We start from the raw sequence: 26,323 nt of genomic DNA on the forward strand, positions 1-26,323 counted from the left end.
ACACATATATGTATATCTATACATACACATATATATGTATATCTGCCATTTACTTCCTACCAAGATCCTAACCCATACAACATCCAACCAAAGTTTCCAATGGGAAACTTAAGTCATCCACAACCCCTTTATAGCAGTCTTCAAAAAGCCACGTGCAACTTCTGTCTATTGATTCCTCAGGGACAACACAGGTGGAAGGGGGAATGACAGATGTAAAAAGTGCATCAAACTCTTAGGTCATCAGTGATTAAAAAGGGTTTCATCATTTGCCAACTTTATGCCCTTAAGAAAGTTACTTAACCTCCATTCTTTTTTTATTTTTTTATTTTTTTTGAGATGGAGTCTTGCTCTGTCGCCTAGGCTGGAGTGCAGTGGCGCGATCTCGGGTCCCTGCAAGTTCCGCCTCCCAGGTTCATGCCATCCTCCTGCCTCAGCCTCCCGAGGAGCTGGGACTACAGGCACCCACCACCACGGCCGGCTAATTTTTTGTATTTTTAGTAGAGACAGGGTTTCACCGTGTTAGCCAGGATGGTTTCGATCTCCTGACCTCATGATCCACCCGCCTCAGCCTCCCAAAGTGCTGGGATTACAGGTGTGAGCCACCGTGCCTGGCCCTGAACCTCCATTCTTTTAGCTGCCTCAATCATGCCTTAATTCTAATATTAGGATTAAAATATCATCTACCTCACAGGGTAATTATGAAGATTAAGTGAGTTAATACACATAAACCTTATAAGATATCTTACATATATTAATGGCTAAATATATGTTCACTAATTCAATCATGTCAACTCTATTTCAATTCCATTTTCACTAGTGCGATCTTCATGTAGGACTTCACCATTTCTCCCCTAGATTACTGCAGTAACCTCTGAACTAGACTCCCTAATTCCCTTATCTTTCCTACCCAATTCATACAACATAATACAACTCAAGTATCCTACTATATAAGATACAAGGTACATAACCTAGGGAAGACTGCATGAGAAATTCCATAAACGAGGAGACCAGATTTAACAAACCTTTTAGGAACATTACAAATCTAAGATTCTATGACTCATGAAAAGCAACATTTTTCTATCTATTCAGCTTATCCTAAGGAAATATATACATACATGCATAACAAATCTGACAGAGAAGTTGATACCATCACTCAAGGAAAACCAGCTCTCATTAACATTTTAGCCTATGTAATAAAGGTAGCCCTAAGAAAGTAAATTAAATAAATACTTGAGTTTTCAGCCAGGTGCAGTGGTTCATGCCTGTAATCCCAGCATTTTGGGAGGCAGAGGCAGGTGAATCACTTGAGGTCAGGAGTTCGAGACCAGCCTGGCCAACATGGAGAAAACTCTGACTCCATTAAAAATACAAAAATAAGCTGGGCGTGGTCGTGCACACCTGTAATTCAAGCTACTTGGGAGGCTGAGGTAGGAGAACTGCTTGAACCCGGGAGGTGGAGGTTGCAGTGAGCCAAGATCACAGCACTGCACTCCAGCCTTGGTGACAGAGCAAGACTCCGTCTCCAAAAACAAACAAACAAAAAACTTGAATGTTCAAGCTTTTTCCTAAAATTGATTATATCAGCAATCCACACATCTAAATTGTGTTGGGAGGCTGGGGGAGGTAGAGGGTTTCTAGATCTCAAATACTCTTATCTAAAACTTCATTACAAATCAACATCACCTAAACCAAGTCTGTCAAGAAGCAAAAATGGCCTCTTAGAAGCCAAGTCAGTGAATGTATTAATCTTAATTTTTTTCACAGAAGAAATGTCACTATTGGCTTATACTTGTTTCATGCACAATTATAAAATGCTTGGCTATATAGACTTTCATATTATACACCAGATAAAGAGGAATAAAATTTTAATTAGGAAATTGAAAAAAAAGGAAAGGGAGAATTTGGGAGGCAATAGGTATTAATAGAAGGACCATGGAACTTGTAATCATACAGACCCTAATTTTAATTCTTACCTATTCTTGAAACACAATTATCTGGAAGACTACAAACTTTCTAAGTACTGTGAGGGGTGGATTGTTACTCTTTATAGTGGACTTGTTACTGTTTATAATTGTTGAGAATAAACTTACCACAACAGATTTTCTCTGGAAATTTATGTTGTTGATGCAGACGACCTGATGGGTTGTATATTAATAAATATAAAAAGAAAATAAGGAAAACATAATTTTTATTATTAAATCAAAGTATAATTCTATCCAAGTATAAATTAGGACTATCTTCTAAGTAATTCAAAATTACATGTCAATATTTCATTTTAAAACACTACGAATTGGGGCCTGGTGCGGTGGCTCCACGCCTGTAATCCCAGCACTTTGGGAGGCCAAGGCAAGCAGATCACGAGGTCAAGAGTTCGAGACCAGCCTGGCCAACAGAGTGAAACCCAGTCTCTACTAAAAATACAAAAGTTTGCCGGGCATCGTGGCACATGCTTGTAATCCCGGCTACTCAGGAGGCTGAGCCAGGAGAAAAGCTTAAAACCGGGAGGTGGAGGCCGAGATCGCGCCGTTGCACTCCAGCCTGGGCGACAGAGAGACTCCGTCTTAAAAATTAAAAAATTAAAAAAAAAAAAACTCTACCAATTGGGATAATTTTTTAAAATCTAGAAACAGTCACGAAAACAGATTTGACAGAAACACAATCTAGTACTTAGAAAAAAACTTTAGTAACCTGCAACGGGAATTAAATTTGCTGAATAACACTGTCATTCAAAACTTTTTTACCTTACAAACACCAATTTCCATCACAGTGAGTAAATTCTAGTTTCCCACTAGGTTTCTCAGGCCCACCAAGTCAATTTCAAGCAATCACAAAATATAATTAATGGCAACAAAACCAAAAGGAAGGAAGGGAAATGAAAAAATACTTATAATTTATATGGCCTTGGGCTTTCAAAGCCCTTGTCTCCTTTCTTCCTGTTCATTCTGGCGGGCTCTACACCAGTCAACGGCATGAAGCGGTCCCGCGGAGCTTGGTTTCCCGGCTTCCTGGGGGGATACGGGGCATTACTGGTCTTTGGCACCTCACATTCCCCACTCCCCTGCGGTCCCCAAGTCACGTCTCGCAGCTGGCCGGTCCCCAGGGGAGCGACCTGACGGGTCGCTGCCCGCTTCAACCTCGCTCCTTCGACTAGCTCCTAGAAGCCGCCGTCGACAAGCTGCTGTCACAGAGATGCTCCTCTACGCAAATGCTCAAAGCGACCATCGGCCGACATCTTGTCTATAAACTCTGACCTCCGACGTCAGCGGAAGTGGAACAGCGGCGGGGGTAGAACCCGGAAGTCTTCTTAAAGGGCTGGGCTTGCGCTCTTCGCATGTGCCTTATCGTAAAGAACTGTTAAACTTTAGGAAAGCGAAGAAACTATTTAATGGATGAAGCGAGAACAGCAGGAAGAAACGAAGGGAAGGTAGTTTTCTAGTACAAACATATTGAGAAGAATGGAGGACAAAGTTTGTGAAGAACCAGGTATAAATAGGCTGGGGCAGGGTGCTAGTAACCGTGCGCGGTGGGGTGGTGGGAAGTCTTCCGAAATCAGGAGGTGCGTGCCTCTGGCTTGCTGTGTGAACAGACACACTGGGTCCGGTGATTTAAGCTGTAAAATACGTGATTAGACTGCAGGTAGTCTAAATGTCAAAACTCCAGCACTCCAGAGCTCTCACTAGGCACTGCTGCCTTAGTATTTATTTTAAAATATAGATTACAAGGCCGGGCGCAGTGGCTCACTCCTGTAATCCCAACACTTTGGGAGGCGGAGGCGGGCCGATCATTTGAGGTCAGGAGTTCGAAACCAGCCTGACCAACATGGTGAAACCCCCGTCTCTACTAAAAATTACACAAAATTAGCTGGGCGTGGTGGTGCACGCCTGTAATCCCAGCTACTTGGGAGGCTGAGGCAGGAGAATTGCTTGAACCCGGGAGACGGAAGTTGCAGCGAGCGGAGATCGTTCTACTGCACTTCAGCCTGGGCGACAGAGCCGAGACTGTCTCAGAAAAAAAAAAAAAGAGTAAAATATAGACTACAGGCAAGGCGTGGTGGCTCACGCCTGTAATCCTAGCACTTTGGGAAACCGAGGCAGGCATATCACTTGAGGTCAGGAGTTTGAGACCAGCCTGGCCAACATGGTGAAAGCCCATCTAGTAAAAATACAAAAATTAGCCCTGCGTCGTGGCATGCGCCTGTATTCCCAGCCACTCGGGAGGGTGAGGCACCAGAATCACCTCAACTCGGGAAGCCGAGTTTGCAGTGAGCTGAGATTATGCCACTGCACTCCAGCCTGGAAGACAAAGCGAGACTCCGTCTCAAAATAAATAAATAAATAGACTACATATAGATATATAGACTGTGTATATATATCATATAATCCATATAAATGCAGAAACATTTATTGAAAGACATTTCAAAGCCATCGTGTTTGTATTTCATGTTCATGACAATAAAACTTGTAAACTTCAGTAACAGTTAAACTTTAATTAATTATGGATTAGCCATTAACATTTTTGAAACTTGGACCATTTAACCTTGGCCTACCCCCTCCAGCTGTCCTGGTGATGAGTTCATTAGCTAAGTTAAAATTAATTTGAACTTTGATCTAAACCAAAACAAATCAGGAAAATAAAGCTATAAAAGAACTTTATCAAGCATTCCAAAACCAACTAGAAATTACTTGAAGTTTTCCAGTGAGCATTGCCTGTGCCAGTATTCTTCATTATAGGATTATAAACCCATTTTTTTCCCCAAAGTGCACGTCTATGCCAGGCAGAGGAGTAATTATTCAGCCAATTTCATGGATGTAAACAACGAATATAAATAATCGATAGCACCTAGTGGCTTCCAGTTTGGGTGGAAGGCTAAAAGTAGAGGGGAACTCACTCACTTGAGAAATGATATTTAAGTGAATACATAGTTCTCTTCTATGAAACTATTACTATTTAGTTCTCTGGAAAACTTAAGTGTATCAATGATTAGAACATCAAATCCTAAATAAAGAAATGACATTTTGAATATAAAAAGCCAAACTTTAAATAAATCATAGAGACCTCAGACATAATATAGGAAAGAATTCTTTTGTCCTTGTTTACACTGTGTACATAGTACAAATATAATTTGAAAGCTACATCCTATAACATTTAAGAAATAACAGTAGTTTCAAAATGCTTAAGATGAGGAGAAAAATGCCTTAGAAGACTAGGTTTTTAAAAGTCAGAAATAAAAGTACAAGTTATTTTTCTTGTATCCAGCAACTTTATAAAGCAACTTGAGTCCCGAAGAAAAGACTGTTGTTCTTTTAAGAAATGGGTCTTCTCGAATTATAAACTTTAACACCATTTTGCATCGAAGAACGAGAATATTTAGTGAGTAATGCACCTATGGTTTGCTTCTCTCCACACAAATCTCTGTAGGAACAATAAAAAATATATAACATGAATGTGTTAGGGAACATATTATGACACAGTACTATGTACTTATTTTCTCTCTCTCCCCCTGAATCTGTCTTCTCAGCAAGCATAAGTGTAGGTGTTTGTGGGAGAGATAGGGTGGGGAGTGGTTCTAAGTTTTAATTAAATTAAGTACATTATATGTATTGTCTCATTTAACCCACACAATAAAAGTAGGAGTAGGCCAGGCGGGTGGCTCACGCCTGTAATCCCAGCACTTTGGGAGGCCGAGGCGGGTAGATCACAAGGTCAGGAGTTGAAGATCAGCCTGGTCAACTTAGTGAAACCCTGTCTCTACTCAAAACAGAAAAAAATTAGCTGGGCGTGGTGGTGGGCGCCTGTAATCCCAGCTACTTGGGAGGCTGGGGCAGGAGAATTGCTTGAACCCCGGAGGCAGAGGTTGCAGTGAGTGGAGATCGCGCCACTGCACTCCAGCCTGAGTGACAGTGTGAGACTCCGTCTCAAAAAACCAAAAAAAAAGCAAAAAACAAAAACTAGAAGTAATGTATTATTTAACCCTATATTAGATATGAGAACTATGGCTCAGACAAGTAATAAATGAGAGTCAAATCCTGCCACCAGGTTTGTACAACTTCAAAGTCTATGCTATTTCTATTGTATGACACAGCCTCTAAATTAGAAATACAAGCAGTGTAATACAGTGAGGCCTACACAGCAGGGCCTAGAGTCAGAGAACCTGGATACAAGGTACCTGTGCGAACTTGTCTAGGTTACCAACGCTTTCTGAACTTTGGTTTCCTCTTCTGTACCTCAAAGAGAAGAAGATTATGACTGGAACATAATAAGGAGAGGGAGGAATAGGAGGACATGAGCTGGAGAAGGGGCAACAGCTAGATCACGTAGAACCTTGAAGGACAGGGAAAAAGAATTGTGACTTAATTCTACATATAATGGGAAGCAACTAGGAGTGTTTTAATTAATGGAAAAGTACAATGTGATCTAAGTTTTAAATAATGGAGGTGGCCGGGCACGGTGGCTCACGCCTGTAATCCCAGCAATTTAGGAGGCCAAGGTGGGCAGATCACTTGAGGTCAGGAGTTTGAGACCAGCCTGGCCAACATGGTAAAACCCTGTCTCTACTAAAAACACAAGAATTAGCTGGGCATGGTGGCGCACACCAGTAGTCCCAGCTACTTGGGAGGCTAAGGCAGGAGAATCGCTTGAACTCAGGAGGCAGATGTTGCAGTGAGCCAATATTACATCACTGCACTCCAACCTGGGCAACAGAGTGAGACTCTGTCTCAAATAAATAAAGGAGCCAATGAGTTGATGATTATGGAAGCTGAGCAGTGGATATATGGAGGTTTCATTATATTGTCATTTTTGAATATTTAAACAGTATAAGAAGGAGAAAGGGGAAGGGGGCAAAAATAGAACAGGGAGACCAATTCGGAGGCAGGTACAAGATGATCCATCAGGGTTTGCTCATAGTTTGAACCAGAAGGTAGGGGAAAGAAAGGCCAGGGATGATTCCTAGACTTTGGTTTAAGTAACTGGATTAGTAGTGGTGCTGTTAACTGTGTTAAGGACGAGGGAGAAGCAATAGTTCTGTTATGAACATGTTAAGCTTGAAATTCCTATTGGATATCCAACTGGAAAGGTGAATTAGGCAACTAGATATAGGAATCTGGACCTCAGGGAAAAGGGCAAGTATGAAGATGAAATTAGGAAGTCATTAAATTTGTTTCCAGGCCTAGATGAGGGCACCAAAGGAAAAGTATAAACAGAAGAGAAGATGGCCCAAAAATAGACCTGGAACACTCCAACATTTAGAGATTGAGAAGAAGAACAGGGAGACATCAACAAAAGAGATGGTTTTCTCGCCTCTCATCCAAGGAAGAGGGGAGAAACTTGTGTTTCAAGTAGGAGGAAGCAGACACTGTCAAATAGTGCTAAGTCAAGTAATCAAGGACAAATAATTAAGCATTGAGTGTAGAAAGATGGATGTCATTGGATTAAGAAGATGTCATTGGGTAAAGGAAAGAATGGGAGGTGAAAAGCATAGAGTGAGTATAGGAAACTTGTAAAAGGCAAAATTTTCTTATAAAGGAGAGCAAAGGACATAGGGTCCAGTAGGTTGCTATTGTTGTCTTGCAAGATGGGCAATATTACAGAATTTTGTATGCTGATGGGGATGATCCAGAAGAGGGAGACATTAATAACACAAGGGATGAAAGGGATAACTCAAGGATCCAGGTCTTTAAGAAGGCAGAGGAGATGGACCTAGTGCAGAAGGATTGGCCTTAGGAGCAGGGACAATTCATACACTACACAGGACTGCAAAAGAAGTAGGTGTACACATGAGGAGGTTGGCCGATTTGGCAGTGGGAAAGAAGGTTGTTCTGGCCTCACTGCTTCTATGTTCTGAAAAAAGTAAGATCATAAAAGGAAAGAGAGGGTACTGCTGGTATGAAAAAGGAAAAGAAGATGTAGAAGAAGCTCCAAGGGTAGAGAAGTTTCATGAGCAAATCATGTCTGGTGAGGGGCCGTTGTAAGTACCACTAGGTTCTTAAGCAAGACTGGCAGCTTCATCGTGTATTCTCCAGAAAGTTTCAGCTGGCCACGTGTAGGCACAGGGTAAGCAGAAAGTTGGGTCTAATCTTTTTAGCTGTTTGCCAGGGTGATATGGCAAGAGGGAGAGAGGGCCACAGGAGTAAAGTGTGGACAGTAAGAGCTAAGAAGACTGGCCACAGGATTCGAGCTGGGTAAAGAGAAGAAAGAGCACCTGAGAGGTGTGATGCAGTGACAAAGCTGTAGTGTTAGTGGGTTTCAAGCGTTAGGGGACGCAAGATTTTGTTAAGAAGTGACTTTGGGGCTAACGTGTTCTACTGCAATCTGGCCTCTCCCACAATGTTAAATAAAGGCATGAGGTGGCAATCAGAGATGGGTGTTTGCCTTAGAGTCATAGTAGGGTATGTATTTTGTCCCTCAAAGGGGACAGTTTTCCAGGAATGAGAGCAGAGAAGTGCTTTTAGAAGCAATAGTGAGGAACAGAGATAACACATATTCCACCTCCAGAAGCAGTAATTATGGAGGACAGAGAAGACAGCCACCACCTAAGAGTTTCTAGGGAAGCAGTATCCTCAGGGAATACTCAAGAAAATTGTGTTCCAATCATAAATCTAAAATGCTGTGCCACTGACTGTAAAAAGAACAACCCTCAAAATCCGTCTTTAATAAATTACTTACTGAATATATGGAGCAATATCTTCTTCTGTCCACTTCTCCCTTAGAGAGAAAAGGCTATTAAAACGTTCCTGATTATCCTCAGGTAAATCATCTACTTTCAGCAAAAATATGATTTCTGGTCTCGAGTGTCTATCCACCAGCGCTAAACCCTACAAGAAATGAGAAGAAACAGAGCAGTTAAAGTAATGTTGTAATGTTTAAACATGACTCATTCTTTTACCTTTAGGTTTAGCTTAGCTCAAGATATTCAAAATGTCAGCTACATGAAACTTAAACTGTCCAGAGATTTACGATAGCCTTTTTCATACAAAGAGCTCCTTTAAGCAGTGACTTCTTTCCTCCTCTGCAATCTGGCTTCTACCACCAGCAGTTTATCAAGACAGCTCTGGTTCTAAAGGTCACCAGTAACCTGTCATTGCCAAATCCAGTGGGCCCTTTTCTTGGATTCATCGTGTTAGCCCTCTATTTTCTATTTTTTTTTTTCTTTTTGAGACAGAGTCTTCCTCTGTCACCCAGGCTGGAGTGCTGTGGCACAGTCTTGGCTCACTGCAACCTCTGCCTCCTGGGTTCAAGAGAGTCTCCTGAGTAGCTGTGACTACAGATGCACGCCACCACGTCCAGCTAATTTTTATATTTTTAGTAGAGAAGGGGTTTCACCATGTAGGTCAGGCTGGTCTTGAACTCCTGGCCTCAAGTGATCCACCCACCTCAACTTCCCAAAGTGCTGAGATTACAGGTGTGAGCCACTGTGCCCAGTCCCTAACCCTCTATTTTCTTTGTTACTGTTGATTACTCCTCCTTCTTTAAATCTCTCTCCATCCCTGACATCACAGTCTTCGTATTTTCCTCGTAACTTGATGTTGTAGCTCCCTGAGGCTTCCATCCCAACCACTCTACTTGCTTCACTGTCACTCTACTGAGTAACCTCATCTAAACCTGTAGCCTGAGCCATCACTTACTTGCTAATGACTATAATATTTATATCTTCAGCTCAGATGTCTCTTTTGAGTCCCAGACCTCTATATCCAAATCTATACATGAACTCATTTATCATCCAAACCTGCTCTAGTTCCACTATCCTAGGAAAACAGGAAACCTAGGCATCAGCTTTGATTCCATTAGTCAAATCCCGCACCTATGTGGTCACTAAAGTCTATATAACAGGTGTTAAGGCTTCAGGATTCCTCTATCCATTCCCCCATTACCTATCTCTTTAGCCAGTACTCTCTTAGTTGGGAGCATATGTGTTGACAGCCTGCACAGTAATCCTTTTTCATAATCTAACCAACCTTCCGTCTGTCCATCTTGTTTATTGTCATAGTATTCTTTTCAAAAGGCCAAACTGGTGAGTTCCTGATGAGGTAACCCCTCTAACTGATGTCACTCAGTGGCCTCAAAGAGCTTGCTACAAAGAGTTGAAATTCCTTAGCACAGTCCACAGTGTCCTTACCTCACAAGCATCCTTTACTCCAGCCCATGCATCCCTACAACAGTGCCTTAATTTTTATTTGCCCCCCACCCTTGACCATGCTCTCCTAGATTTCCACCTCTGGCTTTCCTTCCATCTAGAGAGCAACCGTTCATCTTTCCATACTCAGCAGCTAAAACATCTATTCCGTCAGAAAGTCATCTGTGATTGACCGGTCTGATGGCTAAGCCCCTTTTCTTTGCTCTCATAACATCGTGTGCACGCCTTTCCCATGGCATAGATCACTCTGCATTGTAAGAACAGATTTATGCAAGTTATGTGTGTCCCGATTGCCAGTTCCCAGGCTAAGCACCATGATGACACCTTGTATGACATTTCTCCTGAGCACCTAGCATGGTGCCTCAACATAAAAAGAACTCCATAAATACCAAGCAGATCTTTTCATTTAACTAACAAAATATTTACCAAGTATACACCACATGCCAGGTAGTATGCTACATACTAGCAAGCAACAGCAAACAAAATGCCATCAAAGCAGAGAGTGGTGAACCACATAAACATTTTTCCAAGCTAAGGGGAAAGTGCCATGAAGGAAAGAATAGCGTGCTATCGAAGAGTAAAACCAGAGGCCTTTGCTTCAAGCAAAGAATGAAGGAAGGCCTCCTTGATGAAGTGACTCAAAGATGAGCAGGAGGTGACCAGATGAAATTAGAGAGAATATCATTCTAGAACAAAAAGCTTTGTGTGAAGGTCCTAAGGTAGGTGACAGCTTGAGGATCTTGAAAACCTGAGAGGGTTGGTATGCAGCAAGCAGAAGGGAAGGTAGCCAGAGATGAAGCTATGAAGGTGATCCTGAAGGGCCTTATAAGCCAAGACATGAATTCTGAGTTTTTTATCCTGAGTGCGGTAGGCGACCATTAAACTGATTTAAGGCCGGGAGCAGTGGCTCACATCTATAATCCCAGCACTTTGGCAGGCCAAGGTGGGCAGATCACCTGAGGTCAGAAGTTCGAGACAAGCCTGGCCAACATGGCGAAACCCCATCTCTACTAAACATACAAAAATTAGCTGGGTATGGTGGTGGGTGCCTGTAATCCCAGCTACTCGGGAGCCTGAGGCAGGAGAATCCCTTGAACCCAGGAGGCGGGAGTTGCAGTGAGCTGAGATTGAGCCACTGCACTCCAGCCTGGGTGACAGAATGAGACTCAGTCTCAAAAATAAATAAATAAATAAATAAAGTGATTTAAGCAGGACATTCATCTGATCTGACTAGCATTTATTTATTTATTTATTTATTTATTTATTTATTTATTTATTTTTTCTTTTTTTGAGACAGTCTCGCTCTGTCGCCCAGGCTGGACTGCACTGGCATGAACTCGGCTCCCTGCAACCTCCACCTCCCAGGTTCAAGCAATTCTCCTGCCTCAGCCTCCCGAGTAACTGGGATTACAGGTGCCCGCCACCACACCTGGCTAATTTTTGTATGTTTAGTAGAGATGGGCTTTGGCCATGTTGGCCAGGCTGGTCTTGAACTCCTGACCTCAGGTGATCTGCCTGCCTTGGTCTCTCAAAGTGCTGGGATTACAGGCGTGAGCCACCGCACTTGGTCTGACTGGCATTTTTAAAAGATAATTCTAGTAGCATCACAGAGAATGGATTGGAAGGGAGCAAAATTAAAAGTGCAAGGGGCCTGCCTAGGGATGCTATTGCTGTTTAGAGGCAGAAAATCAAGGTAGTTTGGACTAGGAGAGGGGTGATGGAAATGGTGAGAAACGGAACAAAATGAGATACACTGAGTAGGAAGAGGGATTAACAGAAAATGGACCCAAGTGATCTTGTAGTGGTGATAGATATGTTCTAAAACTGTATTGTAGTGAGAGCAACTTATTTTAAAATTATTAACAATATTTTAAAGGTGTATTTTATAATATGTAAATTATACCCCAATGCTTTATTGGGTTTTAAGGACTATGTGATGGATTGGATGTACATGCACTCTTAATGTGTGTCTAAGAAAAGAAATTGGTTCCAAATTCAGCTCCAACTCAAGTTTCGTTCACCTAGTAATTAATCAACTGTTGAAGTAAGGTGGCAATGTCTATTGCTATTACCTTAAGCTGATCAAGACTAGTTACCATTCCTTCAGGAACACTCTGCTGCCAGACTTCTTGAAACTCAGCGAGATTGAATTTCACCGCATTCTGAAGTAGCATTTGTGCTGCTGCTCTACATATTTTATCAGCATCCAACTCAAAATAAACTTCGCCTAAGGAAAAGTTATCAGATATTTTCATATTATCATCTTATAATTAAATACTATACTAACGTTTCCTTTTCTTTGCTGCAGTTTCTTGAAAGGAATTATACACCTAAACTCACTTCCCACAACCCCATAGTTCGTTTTTTTTTTTGAGACAGAGTCTCGCTCTGTCACCCAGGCTGGCGTGCATTGGCGTGATCTCAGCTCACTGCAACCTCCACCTCCTGAGTTCAAGTGATTCTCCTGTCCCACCCTCCCAAGAAGCTGGGATTACAGGTGTGTGCCATCACGCCTGGCTAATTTTTTTATTTTTAGTAGAGATGGGGTTTCACCGTGTTGGCCAGGCTTGTGTCGAACTCCTGACACCTCAGGTGATCTGCACACCTTGGCCTTCCAAAGTGCTGGGGTTACAGGCGTGAACCACTGTACTGGCCTTTTTTTTTTTTTTTTTTTTTTTCTGAGAGAGAAGGTCTCACTCTGCTGCCCAGGCCAGAGAGCAGTGGCACAATCAAGGTTCATTGCAGCCTCGACCTCCCCGGGCTCAGGTGATCCTCCCACCTCAGATTCCTGAGTAGCCGGGACTACAGGCATGCACTGCCACACCCAGCTAATTTTTGTATTTTTTTTGTGGAGACAGCATTTTATCATGTTGCCCAAGCTGGTCTTGAAATCCTGGGTTCAAGCGATCCACCCACCTCAGCCTTCCAAAGTGCTGGGATTATAGGTGTGAGCCACTGCACCCAGCCAGAGTTCTTATTTTTAACACCGACAGGCTTTAGAAAGGTATGCCAGTTTTAACATATAAGAGTTAAATGAGAATACTTTCCAAATCTTACCTTCATCTACATATTTCTTCCCATAACATTTAAGACAGTGCTCTATCATTTCCCTGAAAAATTTAAAACACCCACTTGAAAAGTTATAAGCATTTTTATGCACTATATTTTAACCCCATTGCCAACTCAAAATTAAGAAAGAAATTCAAGATTTCAAATACTAAGTGATTTTGGTTGCCAAATAATATTTTATTTAAATTAGGAACTAACTAAAATATACTGGGAAGCTACTATGTGCCAGGCCCCATGCTAAACATTTTAACATCAATTATGTAAGCATAAATTTATTATTATAAAATAGCTCAAACATATTATTTCCTTACTTTATTTATTATTTGTTTTATTTTATTTTATTTTTTTTTTTGAGAGTGCAGTAGCACATTCTCGGCTCACTGCAACCTCTACTTCGGAGTTCAAGCAATTCTCCTGCCTCGGCCTCCCAAGCAGCTGGGACTACAGGCACCCGGCACCACGCCCAGCTAATTTTTGTATTTTTTAATAGAGACGGGGTTTCACTATGTTGGCCAGGACAGTCTCGATCTCCTGACCTCGTGATCCACCTGCCTCAGCCTCCCAAAGTGCTGGGATTACAGGCATGAGCCACTGCGCCCAGCCTATTTCTTTATATTTTTATGGCCAAAAACAAACAAGATAATCCACATGTATTCACCCCAGTGACCAAAATTCCCAAATCTTCTTTGGTTGTTTCTCAAAGATTTCTCAAAGATAAACATTTCTCAAAGACATCAAAATATAATGATTGTAGTTTATGCCCTGGGTTTAATTCCAATCTGTAAAAGAACTCCCTTACCCTTAAGGAAATCTGATAGACAAGAAATTAAAATACTTACTCTGGCTCCAATGGTCCAAGTTCCTGAAGGCATGTATTCAAAGGAACTTTACTAAAAGACCATGATTCGGAATCCACAAGCTGAGTTACATGATTCAGAAGTTTCATCTCATAATCAAATTCAAGAATCCTCCAATAACCTACAAATTTCAAAAGTTATATTTACCAAAGAACTTTCTTTTTTTAAGGCAGGGTCTCAACTCTGTCACCCAAGCTGGAGTGCAGTAGCATGATCTCAGCTCATCGCAACCTCCACCTCCTGGGTTCAAGCAATTCTGCCATCTCAGTCTCCTGAGTAGCTGGGACTACGGGCATGCACTACCATGCCTGGCTAATTTTTGTATTTTTAGTAGAAACAGGGTTCCACCATGTTGGCCAGGCTGGTCTTGAACACATCATCAGCCTGCCTCAGCCTCCCAAAGTGCTAGGATTACAGGCATGAGCCACCGTGCCCGGCCCAAAGAACATTTTATATAAACTAGCTAATAGATTGACAAAGTCACAGCATACTCTTGCTCACTGCAAAAAAGAGACACTAGGCTGGGCATACTGGCTCACTCCTGTAATCCCTGCACTTTGGGAGGCCGAGGCTGGCGGATTGCTTTAGGCCAGGAGTTCGAGACCAGCCTGGCCAACATAGCAAAACCCCATCTCCACTAAAAATACAAAAAATGAGCTGGGCGTGGTGGCGCACACCTGTAATCCCAGCTGCTCAGGAGGCTGAGGCATGAGAATTGCTTGAACCTGGGAGGCCGAGGTTGTAGTGAGCCAAGATTACACCACTGCACTCCAACCTGGGCAATGGTGAGACCGTCTCAAAAAAAACAAAAACAAAAACTTCACTTTCTGTAAACAGTGCTTCTTTTTAAGCTTTTCTCCCAATCATTTTAAATTGTGTCTTCAGGGATATCAAGTTGTTTTTCAAGAGTACTTTACATATGACTAGCTTTTCTCAAGTGGTTTCTTTTTTTTTTTCTTAGAGATGGGGTCTTACTCTTGCCCAAGCTGGTCTTAAACTCCTGTGCTCAAATGATCCTCCTGCCTCAGCCTCCGGAGTAGCTGGGATATTAAAGGCACATACCATGGCACCCCTCTCTCCAGTGCTTTGACATTCAATTATCTCACAATAATCTTGTCATTCTAAACAGAAATTAGGAAATCTGCAATTGGTACAGTCATTTCGTTAGAATGTCATACAAATGAGGTGAAGGTCATAGGTTCAATATTCATGATAATCTCTGCTGTGCTGCACTACCATGGTTATAACTCTCATCAGAGCTATCTTGCAGAGGCATTTCTATACTCATAAAGAAGTCCAGCTCACCAAAGAGATGATAGACTCCGAGGTACAATGTGGATGAGGGCCAAGTTAAGGGCTGGGCATCATAAAGATCCCTTTCCTATTCCTGTAAGAGATTATGACATGCCACTTTATTTATTTATGTATTTATTTATTTATTTATTTATTTACAATGGAGTCTCACTCTGTTGCCCAAGCTGGAGGTGTAGTGGCACGATCTCAGCTCACTGCAACCTCCACCTCCCGGGTTCAAGTGATTCTCCTGCCTTAGCCTCCTGAGTAGCTGGGACTGTGGGCATGCGCCAACATGCCCGGCCAAGTTTTTTGTATTTTTACTAGACAGGGTTTTACCACATTGGCCAGGCTGGTCTCGAACTCCCGACCTCAGGTGGTCCACTTGCCTCGGCCTCCAGAGGGCTGGGACTACAGGCATGAGCCACTATGCCTGGCCATGAAATGCCATTTTATAATTGATGGCATGACCACCACCCCAGAGAAAGAAAAGTATACATCCACCATTTCTAAAGGAGAATGTTGCTATTCTTACTCTGAAAACATAAAGGCAACATTTAAAAAATGGATTGTGTGATGTAAAACTGAGGAAGAAAGTGAGAAGTAATCTATGCATTCCCCCTACGTAGATTGTATCCATCCCCATGCTGCAAGTTAATAATGCAGAGGGCTGCATTAAAATGCATGGTTTCATTTGCCTTTAAAAAAAAAAAAGCTTTAGGGCTGGGCACCGTGGCTCACTCCTGTAATCTCAGCACTTTGGGAGGCCAAGGCAGGAGGATCACCTGAGCTGAGGGGTTCAAGACCAGCCTGGCCAACATGGCAAAACCCCATCCCTACCAAAAACACAAAAATTAGCTGGACGTGGTGGCGCATGCCTGTAACCCCAGCTACTCAGGAGGTTGAGGCAGGAGAATCACTTGAACCCACGAGACGGAGGCTGCAGTGAGCCGAGATCAGGCCACTGTACTCCAGCCTGGTTGGGTGACAGAGTGAGACTCCATCCAAAAGAAAAAAACTAATTTTGCTAGGAGTTCAAGGACCTGGGTTCTATGCCATATGCTGTCACTAACTCCACATGTACCCTGGACAAGTTAGTTGCTCTTCCTAGGCCTTAGTTTCCTCACCAGTTATAAAAAATAAAAGATTAGACTATTTGATGTCTAAGGACTTTTTTTTTTTTTTTTTTTTGACGGAGTTTTGCTCTTTCGCCCAGGCTGGAGGGCAGTGACGCAATCTCTGCTCACTGCAACCTCAGCCTTCCAGTTTCAAGGGATTCTCCTGCCTCAGCCTCCTGAGTAGCAGGGATTACAGGCACTCACCACCACGCCTGGTTAATTTTTGTATTTTTAGTAGAGACGGATTTCACCATGTTGGCCAGGCTGGTCTCGAACTCCTGACGTCATGATTAGCCAGCCTCGGCCTCCCAAAGTGCTGGCATTACAGGCATGAGCCACCATGCCCAGCCTGGACCTTTCTTAATCTAACATGGTTCTTACTTTACCACCTAATTCAAAAAAATTGGAAGGAGTCAAAGTGTGATTAAAGTCACTGGTAGCAGATTGACCTCATGTAAAGATGAAGTCTCTATCCCACAACAAGAAAGACAAATATCACCATCTTTTCTTTTTTTAGACAAGAGTTTCGCTCTGATGCTCAAGCTAAATAGTGGTGCCATCTCAGCTCTCTGCAACCTCTGCCTCCCAGGTTTAAGCAACTCTTGTACCTCAGCCTCCCAAGTAGGTGGAATTACAGGCATGCACCACCACACCCAGCTAATTTTGTATTTTTAGTAGAGACAGGGTTTAGCCACATTGGCCAGGCTGCTCTCAAACTCCTGACCTCAAGTGATCCGCCCGCCTCAGCTTCTCAAAGTGCTGGGATTACAGGCGTAAGCCACTGCGCCCGGCCCAAATGACACCATCCTTAAACCCAAAAGAATATTAAATAAACTATATGCAGTAGGGTGAAGATGTCCCAAAACTTCTCTCCCTTATGATGCCCAATTTCATCATTGTTAAAATAGTAGTAAGTAACGCTACCTCCAATCTCACAGGCATTTAGAACTTGTAATTGGGTCATTATTTCTTCCTCACTTGCCTGAATTTGATCAAGCAAATCTTCAGTTGTATACTGCAAAAAGAAAAAAATATTTTAAGGCCTTTGAAGAATATTTTGTTTTTAGATTTCTTGCTGAATATTGGAGAATAAATACACAGAACAGATGAAGGCAATATTTATGCACTAGCTCAGTTTCTTTTGTTAATGTATAATGATTTCTACACAAAATCAATGGATGTCTTAGAAAACAAACAGAGGTAAATCTTCATGACACTGGATTTGGTGATGGCTTATTAAATATGACACCAAAAACCCAAGCAACAAAAGAAAAAGTAGATCAATTGGACATCATCAAAATAATAAACTTTTGCACTTCAAAACACTGTCACCACAAAAGGACAAATACTGTATGATTCCACTTATCTGAGGTATTAAGAGCAGTCAAATTCAGAGAGACAGAAAGTAGAATGGTGGCTGCCAGGGGCTGAAGGGACAGGGGAAATGGGAGTTATTGTGTAACAAGTACAGAGTTTCAGTTTGAGAAGATGGAGAAGTTCTAGAGATGGATAGTGCTAATGACTGCACACCACTATGAATGTACTTGATCCTACTGAACTGTATACTTTAAAATGGTAAATTTTATTTTTTCTTCTTTTTCTTTTTCTTTTTTTTGAGACAGAGTTTCGCTCTTGTTGCCCAGGCTGGAGTGCAATGGTGTGATCTCGGCTCACCGCAACCCCTGCCTCCCAGGTTCAAGCGATTCTCCTGCCTCAGCCTCCCGAATAGCTGGGATTACAGGCATGCGCCACCACCACACCCGGCAAATTTTGTATTTTTAGTTGAGACAGGGTTTCTCCACGTTGGTCAGGCTGGTCTCGATCTTCCGACCTCAGGTGATCTGTCCGCCTTAGTCCCCCAAAGTGCTGGGATTACACACGTGAGCCACCCCGCCCAGCCTCTTTTTTTTTTTTTTTTTCTTTTAAATACAAAGTCTCACTCTACCACCAGGCTGGACTGCAGTAGTGTGATCACGGCTCACTTACAGCCCTGACCTCCTGGACTCAAGCGATTTTCTCACCTCATCCTGGGACTAGAGGTGTGCAGCCAGCCCCAGCTAATTTTTAAATTTTTTGTAGAGACAGGTTCTTGCTATGTTGCCCAGACTGGTCTCAAACTCCTGGGCTGAAGCAATCCTCCTACCCTGCCGTCCTAAATTGCTGGGATTACAGGTGTGAACCATTGCCCCCAACCCCAAAAATGTTAAATTTTATGTTATGTATCTTTTACTCCAATCGAAAAAAGCAAGAAAGTCAAAAGACAACCCACAAAATGAGAGAAAATATTTGCAAATAATGGATCTGATAAAGGACTTGTATCTAGACTATCTAAAGAATTCGCTTACAACTCAGTAATAAAAAGATAAATAATTAAAAATCAGGCAAGGAAACCGAATAGGCATTTCTCCAAAGATATACAAATCGTCAATAAGCCCATGAGAAGATGTTCAACATCAATGAAAAATAGTGCAGCCACTCTGGAAACAGTATGGCAGCTTGAAAGCTTCTACAGGGTCACCACATGACCCATCAATTCTGCTCCTAGGTACATACCCAAGAAAAATGGAAACATAGGTCCGCATTAAAATCTTGTATACAAATGTTCACAGAAGCATTATTCTTAATATCCAAAAAGTAGAAGTTACCCAAATGTCTATTAGCTGAGAAATGAATGCATAAAATATGAGTATGTCCATAAAATGAGATATTATTCAGCAATAAAAAGGAATAAAACACTGCAGGCGGGTGTGGTGGCTCATTCCTGTAATCCCACCACTTTGGGAGGCTGAGGTGGGCAGATCATCTGAGGTCAGGAGTTCGAGACTAGCCTGGCCAACATGGTGAAACCCCATGTCTACTAAAAGTACAAAATTAGCTGGGCATGGTGGCATGCACTTGTAATCCCAGCTATTCGGGAGGCTGAGGCAGGAGAATCACTTGAACCCAGCAGGTGGAGGTTGCAGTGAGCCAAGATTGCGCCATTGCACTCCAGCCTGGGCAAGAAGAGCAAAACTCCATCTGCAAACAAAACAAAACAAAACACTGATACATGCTACAACATAAAATGAACCTTGAAATGATTCAAGTGAAAGAAGCCAGCCAGAGAAGGCCACATATTATATGATTCCATTTATATGAAATGTCCAGAATAGGCAAATCTATATAGACAGAAAGTTTATTAGTGGTAGCCTAAGGGAAAGGGGAGAGAAGAAAGTGGTACTGGAAGGTGACAGCTAAAGGCTACAGGGTTTCTTTCTGGGGTTATAAAAACGTTCTAAACTTGATGGTGGTAATGGTTGCACAACTCTGTGAATGTACTAAAAAGTATTCAATTGCACACTTTAAAATTGGTGAATTGTTTGGTATGTGAATTATATCTCAATAAAGCTGTTACCAAAAAAATTTTTAGAGTCTATTGGAAAAAAAGGGAACTTCTAGTACAAACATGGTCTTCATATACCAGTAGAGTTCTGTAATTTTTAAATTAAAAACTTTAAAACTGGTTTTTACTTTGTTTATATTTTTCCATAGTTTCAGGAATTAGTTAATTTTGACATTGGAGTAAGAATACCTTCCTTTATGTCCCCTCTCAAGAGCATCTAGTCATATTTTTAATTAAATAAATTTTTTACCTCTAAAAAACCTATTATTTCAAAGTTAAGAATATGAGAACCTCTAAGCTATATAAATGGCATTATGATATGTAGGATCTGCTTTAAAATACTCTAGAAAAATTAAAAAGATGGAAGGATAGAAAGGGGACAGAAGAAACAAGACTGACAAGACATTAATTGTTCAAGTGAATGATGAATATATGGGGGTCATTATACTACTCTGTCTGCTTTGGGGTATGCTTGAAATTTTATAACTTTTTTAACACAAGCATTTATAACAGCTATATAACATAAATTTTAAAAAGTAAGAATGTGACCATTAAGTGCCTCTGATTATAGTTGTTAAATTTCAAATAAAAAAGTGAAAATAAGAGTCTTACTTTTGAGCTGTTTGAATCCTTCTCTTTTTGACTGTCAGGTCCTTCATACGGATTTTCCATCAAAAGTTTCTTTAGCTTCTTTAACTTAGGTCTACATCTTCTTAATTCCCAATAATTATTAGAAAAACCAAAGATCTAGAAATTATAATATATCGTAACCTTTTAGGGGCCATTCTAAAGGAAAATTTCATACCAAATTCCAACTAATCAATCTGCCCCCTCAACAAGTACCGAGAAAAGGAAGCTCCAAGGTATTCTGCTTTGTATCAGGAAGGTATTTATCCAGCCACCTCAACTAGATGGATGGGCATCCTCAAGAACATCTTTTCAAATCCCCTTAATATGATACTGTCAGCATTGTAAGAATCAATAATTGAGTGTCACATCTCAAATGTACTCTGAAAACTAGAGTATGCCCAGAAAAAATGACAGGATGGTGACAATTCTCCAAACCTCTCCAAACCAGGCGGAAACAACTAAAAATGAATATACTTAGGCAAAAAAAAAAAAAAACCAGAAAATAGAGAAAAGGTATTATCAGTCTTCAAATAGGGACATTAAAGGGAAGAGGGGGTGTGTTGCTCATGTTGAAATGAGGCAGAAGTTAAGGGACAGAGATTTCTGTTTAATACAAGATCTTTCTAATGTTTAGAACTGCAGCTAATTCCACTGTTTGATTTGTGAAATAGTGAGAGGCCTACCACCCAAAATCCAGTTGATAAGAGGCTAGAGAACAGATGAATATCTGTTATCCTTGCCTGTACTTACAGGACTTGCCTAGTTCCTAGCACTGAGTAAGTGCCCAATAAGTGTTTCATAAAAGAAAAAAAAAAGGCTAAACTGGATTATCTTTGGGATGCCCTCCAACTCTGAAATGGAAGGACAGGGGATGCTTCTACTTTCAAACTAGGATAAGGCTTGATTGACAAGATGAGGCCTAGAGCCTGAAGGAGATGTTGCTGAATCTAAGGCTTCCCAAAGAAGAGCTTAAGGACCAAATCTGACAGACTGATTTTATCCATAGTTAAAAGTGGTTTGCTGTTTTATTGTCATCTCAGGAAAAACAAAGTAAAACAAAAAAAATGGCAGCCTTCTGGCTACATCCAATACACAGATATTGTGGTATGCTTTTGTGTGCTGGGGGAGGTTTGGCATAGTGTTTCAATTAGATGCCAACATTTAAAAAATTAGGAGATTTCACCCCAAAAATCTAAATTTCAAGAATTACTTGGAAAAAATAAATCAAAAGTCTAGCAACGCTGGGCCTACTTTCCCACAAGGCAGCTGAGTAGTGGCCGTCCACCTACTTGGGGATTGTGCTTTCTAATTTGCTGTAGACCCAACCACTCCCTGTTACTCCTGGGTATCTACCACCATTTATCAAGCCCAGCCTATTTCTCATCTAACCCCTTTAAGCATCTGAGGTTCAATCACGGATTATGGCTTTGGTTAGTGGATCTTGAAGTTTTAGCCAATCTCAGTACATCGAATTTCCATAACAAGCAAGAGCTCAAAGATTCTCATAGGCATTATTATGCCCTCCCAAAAACACCTACAGAACAGATAAGTGATGAAAAAATAACACTACTTTTTTACAACAGGATGAACTGCCAATATTTTTAGTTAATTACAACGAAAGACTTCAAACCTACAAAAACCAACCTAGTATATTTACTGGATGTTTCTCTATTCTAGTAACATCATATGAATCACTGAAGCTTCCCAGCATTTTCCCTTCTTTCTTCTCCAATTCTGTATTTAAGGATATAGTTGGCCTAAAGTCATTCCCAAAGAAGTAAGGGCTATGCTTGGATTGTTACATATGTAACAACTTAGTTACTGTTTTATACATTTAACAACTTAGACAGTTGTTTGGTTACTGCCATCAATATTCTCCAAAATAATTAAAAATTTGTTATACTTGGCAACAGATATTAATGAACTAAACCAACTTCAAAGCTAAGAAACACACTTCCTTCAAAAACTCAAATTTCTTCATTTTTTTTTTGGAGACAGCGTCTTGCTCTGTCACCCAGGCTGGGGTGCAGTGGCATGATCTCGGCTCTCTGAAACCTCTGCCTCCTGGGTTCAAGCAATTCTCCTGCCTCAGCTTCCCAAGTAGCTGGGAATACAGGCGCACACCACCACGCCCAGCTAATTTTTTGTATTTTAGTAGAGACAGGGTTTTACCATGTTGCCCAGGCTAGTCTCAAACTTCTGAGCTACAACAATCTACCCACCTTGGCCTCTGAAAGTGCTAGGATTATAGGCGTGAGCCACCACACTTGGCCCAAATTTCTTCATTTCTCCACCTCATAAATATTACCAAATGAACCAGTTATGGTTTGAGGGAGTTTCCTTTCAAAACACATCCACAGCAAAATCTACTAAAAATAGGTAGAATTTTTAGAATGACTCATTGAATAACAAACTTTGCACATTATAGAAAAAAGATCAAATTGGGACTTGAAAATCAAAATAGGAGAAAACAGACAAGTTCACAAGACTCCAACAAACACGCAATAATAATAATGCTGAGAAATTCAAATTTCTTTAAAGAACTTCTTAGATGCTCCCTGATTATAGATTTTACATGTAAACTTTTTAACTAAAGACCAAATTACCATATGTTTTCATTCTCAGACTTTTATAAATCAGAGTACAGAAAAGAGCACCTCAGTGTGAATAATGTTACAGTGTGAATCTTCCTTCTTCAACTGGTCTGGAGTTTTACAACCAGGAATGAAAAGCAACATATTGGAAGTGTCTGCTATCTTCAAGTCGTATGTTTTGTCTTTACTGCACAGCACAGCTTGCTCGTCTTTATCACCACGAATCACAAGACTGTAGCAAAATGGGGGAAAAATATATAGTTTATTGACAATCCAGTAGCCATTTTCATTATAAACATTTCTCAAACCCTCTAGGCTTACAGAACTTAGAATTAAGTTTTGACATGCTGCCTCTGTCTCCTGCTAGCACAATGATGGTTCCCCACAGCAAGCATTGGGCCAACTGAGAGCCACACAGACACCCCACCCAGAGCCTCATTAAGGAAAAATAACTAAAGATGGCCAAGACAGATCCATAGAGGCCAAGAGGCCAAATGGCACTACATGACATCTTGTGCAAACTGCTGGGAAGAGCATAAGACGAAGCATCCTGAAACTTCAGTCAAGCTGTCTCAATTTTCCACAACATGCTAAAGTGGTACTTCTCAAATTTATGCATAGGCATCTTAGAGAGTGTTGTTCAAAAGCAGAGTGGGATTCAGTGGGTCTGGGATGGGACCCAGGGTCCCGTATTTCTAACAAGCTCCCCAAGAAAGGCCAAGCTGCTGCTCCTGGTACCCACCCAAGTGTCGTCCTTGTTTTGTTCTGAGTACCCCCTCACAATCAAAGGAGCACATCCTGGCCTAACCATAAGTTGTGTTGCAAAAAAATTGGGACCTTATGAAAAAAAGGATGCAGTGGTGAATGAAAAATATGAAGAGGATATGTTTACAAACTGGACTAAACCAAAGACTTTGACAAAGGGATTTTGTCACAGCGGAAGAAAAGCAAGGACGCAGTGGCTCATGCCTGTAATCCTAGCACTTTAGGAGGCTGAGGCCAGAAGATCGCTTGACAGCAGGAGTTTGAGACCAGCCTGAGAAACATAGCAAGACCCCATCTCTACAAAAGAAAAATTTAAAAGTTAGCTGGGTGTGGTCGTGCACACCTTAAGTCTCAGCTACTCAGGAGGCTGGTGGGAGGATCGCCTGACCCCAAGTAGTCATGGCACCATCATGCAGAGAGCCATGATTGTGCCACTCCACTCCAGCCTGGCTGACAGAGTGAGACCCTGTTCCCACCACTCTCTCCCCAAAACAAAGATAAAGAAAAAAGAAGGAAGAGGAAAGGATGAAGGTGAAGAGGAGGAAAAGGAAGGATTAAAGACAAAAGATGATGGCAATGACAGGGGAGTTGGTTCTAGCAGTTTTCCTTGTCTGTAAAGCATTTAATTCTCCTATGCACAACTCGTTTCTTTTGAATAAATAATAAGAAACCTGAAATAGCAGACTGTGTATTTATTTTTGACCAAGTCTTCATTTAAGTAAAAAGAATAAAAGCTTTTTTAGATTCCTAATGCTAATAATGCTTAATAGACCCAAGTACCTAGTCTTTAACATTTATTTCTCTAACTGCACTACCCCCACTTTGAAATATTTTGTTTATACCATCACTCCCTACACCCCAAAATTAAAAACACACGTTTCCAGGGCCTGTTTTTATTTTTCTGTTTTTGTTTTGTTTTGTTTTTGCCAGCTAGATTAACTAGAACTGGACCGAGAGAAAGTCGTCACACCTGAGTTCCTTTCTCAACTCTCCACCAACTGAGCTGGGATGGAAACAGACTAGTTAAGTTCTTTCAGTTCCCTTAAAGGTACTTTGAGGTATATAGTAGGTATCTGAAGAATGGCCAGTTTACTCTAATACTCTTTGGTGGGCAACGTACGAAAACTGAAAGACAGCCTAAAGGATTCCATCAAGAAAAAAGAGAAAAAATAGCCTAATAAAATATAGGTGTCGGAGGACCAATTGTGCAAAAGAGAATCAAGCTTGAGCTCCCTATTTTGCAGGAGCTAGGGCTGCACAGGGTGGAGGGATATAACGATTCTCTAGACTTCTCAAGACTGCCTTTAAAAAACGACCTCAACTTCGACTTTTAATCAATGATCTTGCAGCAAGTTTGTATCTGACCTGTAATTAGAAACAGCTTCAGATCCCTACTAAGCAAGTTTGCTTCGGGGTGTGTGGGGGTCTCACCCAACTACCAAGTCTGTAAACTGATTCCCAACACTTCCTATCTATCGTCTGAGTAAAATAAATATAAGTGGAAGGCAAGAGTTCTATAAATATTGGGTATCACCACTGTATTTTAAGGTAGAATGACAGGTGTCCTGTAGAGTCCCTGTAATCACCGGTAACTCTTCAAAAACTTCACTGAGGTTGTATTAGTATTTCCTGACTTACTCCCGCTGACACACGCCTCCAAGGTCAGCTGGACCACTGCTACTCATCACCGCAGTGCAGCCAACTGGACGGCCCACCGGAGGCGTGGACTCCTCGGGAACAGGCAGCTTGCTATGAGCCCCCGGCCAGGTCAGTGCATCTCTCTGGCCCTGTTTTCTTATCCCGAGTTTCTCCGCTGAGAAAATAACGTGGCCGGCCCGAGGCTGGGGGCGCGGCGTGTCCAGGGCTCACCTGTGTCCATCCTCCAGCTGCTGGCACAGCGTGGGCTCCAGCTCCAGCAGGCAGAAGTCGCCGGCGGCAGCGCCGCTAGCCCCAGGGCCGAAGCCCAGGCAGTGCACCGCCGGCAGCAGCTCGGCCGCGTTCAGCTTGGCGATCTGCAGCGTCGCATCCACCTCGTCGCGGGTCCTCTTCATCGCAGCGCCGGGTCTAGGAGTCCCGCCGCGCCCGGGTGGCTGCGAGCTTGACGGGCAAGAAAGAAGTTCCCAAGCAGCGGGAAGCTAGAAAACCTGACCGTTTCGAAAGCGCGCCAAGGCGGCCATGGGCGTGTTTCCGGGGCGGAGCGCGCTGCGGGCCCGCCCTCGGGAAGGCCTGCCGGCTTCTGGGTGCGCGAGCCCCTCCGTGCCCCACGCCGGACCGCGACTGCAGGAAGGAAACGCGGCTTCCCGGGGGGCGGTCTCGGCGGAAGCTCGCAGGGGCAGAGCTGCGACCTGGCGGATTGGGACACGGATCCCTCGCCCACCCTTTCCGCTGGCCCCTTGCCCACCCCCCATTCCGGATCTCCGGCCCTGGTTTCCAGCCGATGCTGCCGTTTCCTCGCCGTCCACATTGTCTCACCTTCCGCCAGT

The 26,323-nt window shown here is 42.2% G+C and overlaps 2 protein-coding genes and 1 long non-coding RNA gene across 4 annotated transcripts in view; 1 reads left to right on the forward strand and 2 right to left on the reverse strand.

The window, feature by feature from the left end:
• TAF2 (TATA-box binding protein associated factor 2) overlaps positions 1–3,018 on the reverse strand; it is a 102,399-nt gene extending 99,381 nt beyond the window's left edge. Inside the window, exons 1-2 of the mRNA XM_054498149.2 lie at positions 2,888–3,018; positions 2,091–2,144 (exon numbers count right to left, since the gene is read on the reverse strand). Of these exons, the coding sequence (XP_054354124.1) occupies positions 2,091–2,144; positions 2,888–2,971 (138 nt within the window). The 5' untranslated portion in view covers positions 2,972–3,018. The remainder of the gene's footprint in view (positions 1–2,090; positions 2,145–2,887) is intronic.
• Positions 1–25,891, reverse strand: part of DSCC1 (DNA replication and sister chromatid cohesion 1) — a 37,425-nt gene extending 11,534 nt beyond the window's left edge. The window contains exons 1-10 of one of the 2 annotated variants that reach the window (XM_054498151.2): positions 25,710–25,891; positions 23,139–23,307; positions 20,464–20,598; positions 17,394–17,484; positions 14,041–14,179; positions 13,190–13,242; positions 12,205–12,359; positions 8,665–8,813; positions 2,885–5,412; positions 2,091–2,135 (exon numbers count right to left, since the gene is read on the reverse strand). In XM_054498151.2, coding sequence (XP_054354126.2) covers positions 5,304–5,412; positions 8,665–8,813; positions 12,205–12,359; positions 13,190–13,242; positions 14,041–14,179; positions 17,394–17,484; positions 20,464–20,598; positions 23,139–23,307; positions 25,710–25,891 — 1,182 coding nt within the window. In that variant the 3' untranslated portion in view covers positions 2,091–2,135; positions 2,885–5,303. Of the gene's footprint in view, positions 1–2,090; positions 2,136–2,884; positions 5,413–8,664; positions 8,814–12,204; positions 12,360–13,189; positions 13,243–14,040; positions 14,180–17,393; positions 17,485–20,463; positions 20,599–23,138; positions 23,308–25,709 lie in introns of those variants that run through there. The other variant, XM_054498152.2, reaches the window with a different exon arrangement.
• LOC134740037 (uncharacterized) lies at positions 3,276–24,519 on the forward strand. Its single transcript, XR_010127276.1, has 2 exons — positions 3,276–3,483; positions 23,107–24,519. It is a non-coding gene; the product is annotated as an uncharacterized LOC134740037 (long non-coding RNA).
• Positions 25,892–26,323: the final 432 nt, after the last annotated feature.

This window comes from Pongo pygmaeus, chromosome 7, assembly GCF_028885625.2.
Source record: "Pongo pygmaeus isolate AG05252 chromosome 7, NHGRI_mPonPyg2-v2.0_pri, whole genome shotgun sequence".
In the NCBI taxonomy this organism is placed as follows: Eukaryota; Metazoa; Chordata; class Mammalia; order Primates; family Hominidae; genus Pongo; species Pongo pygmaeus.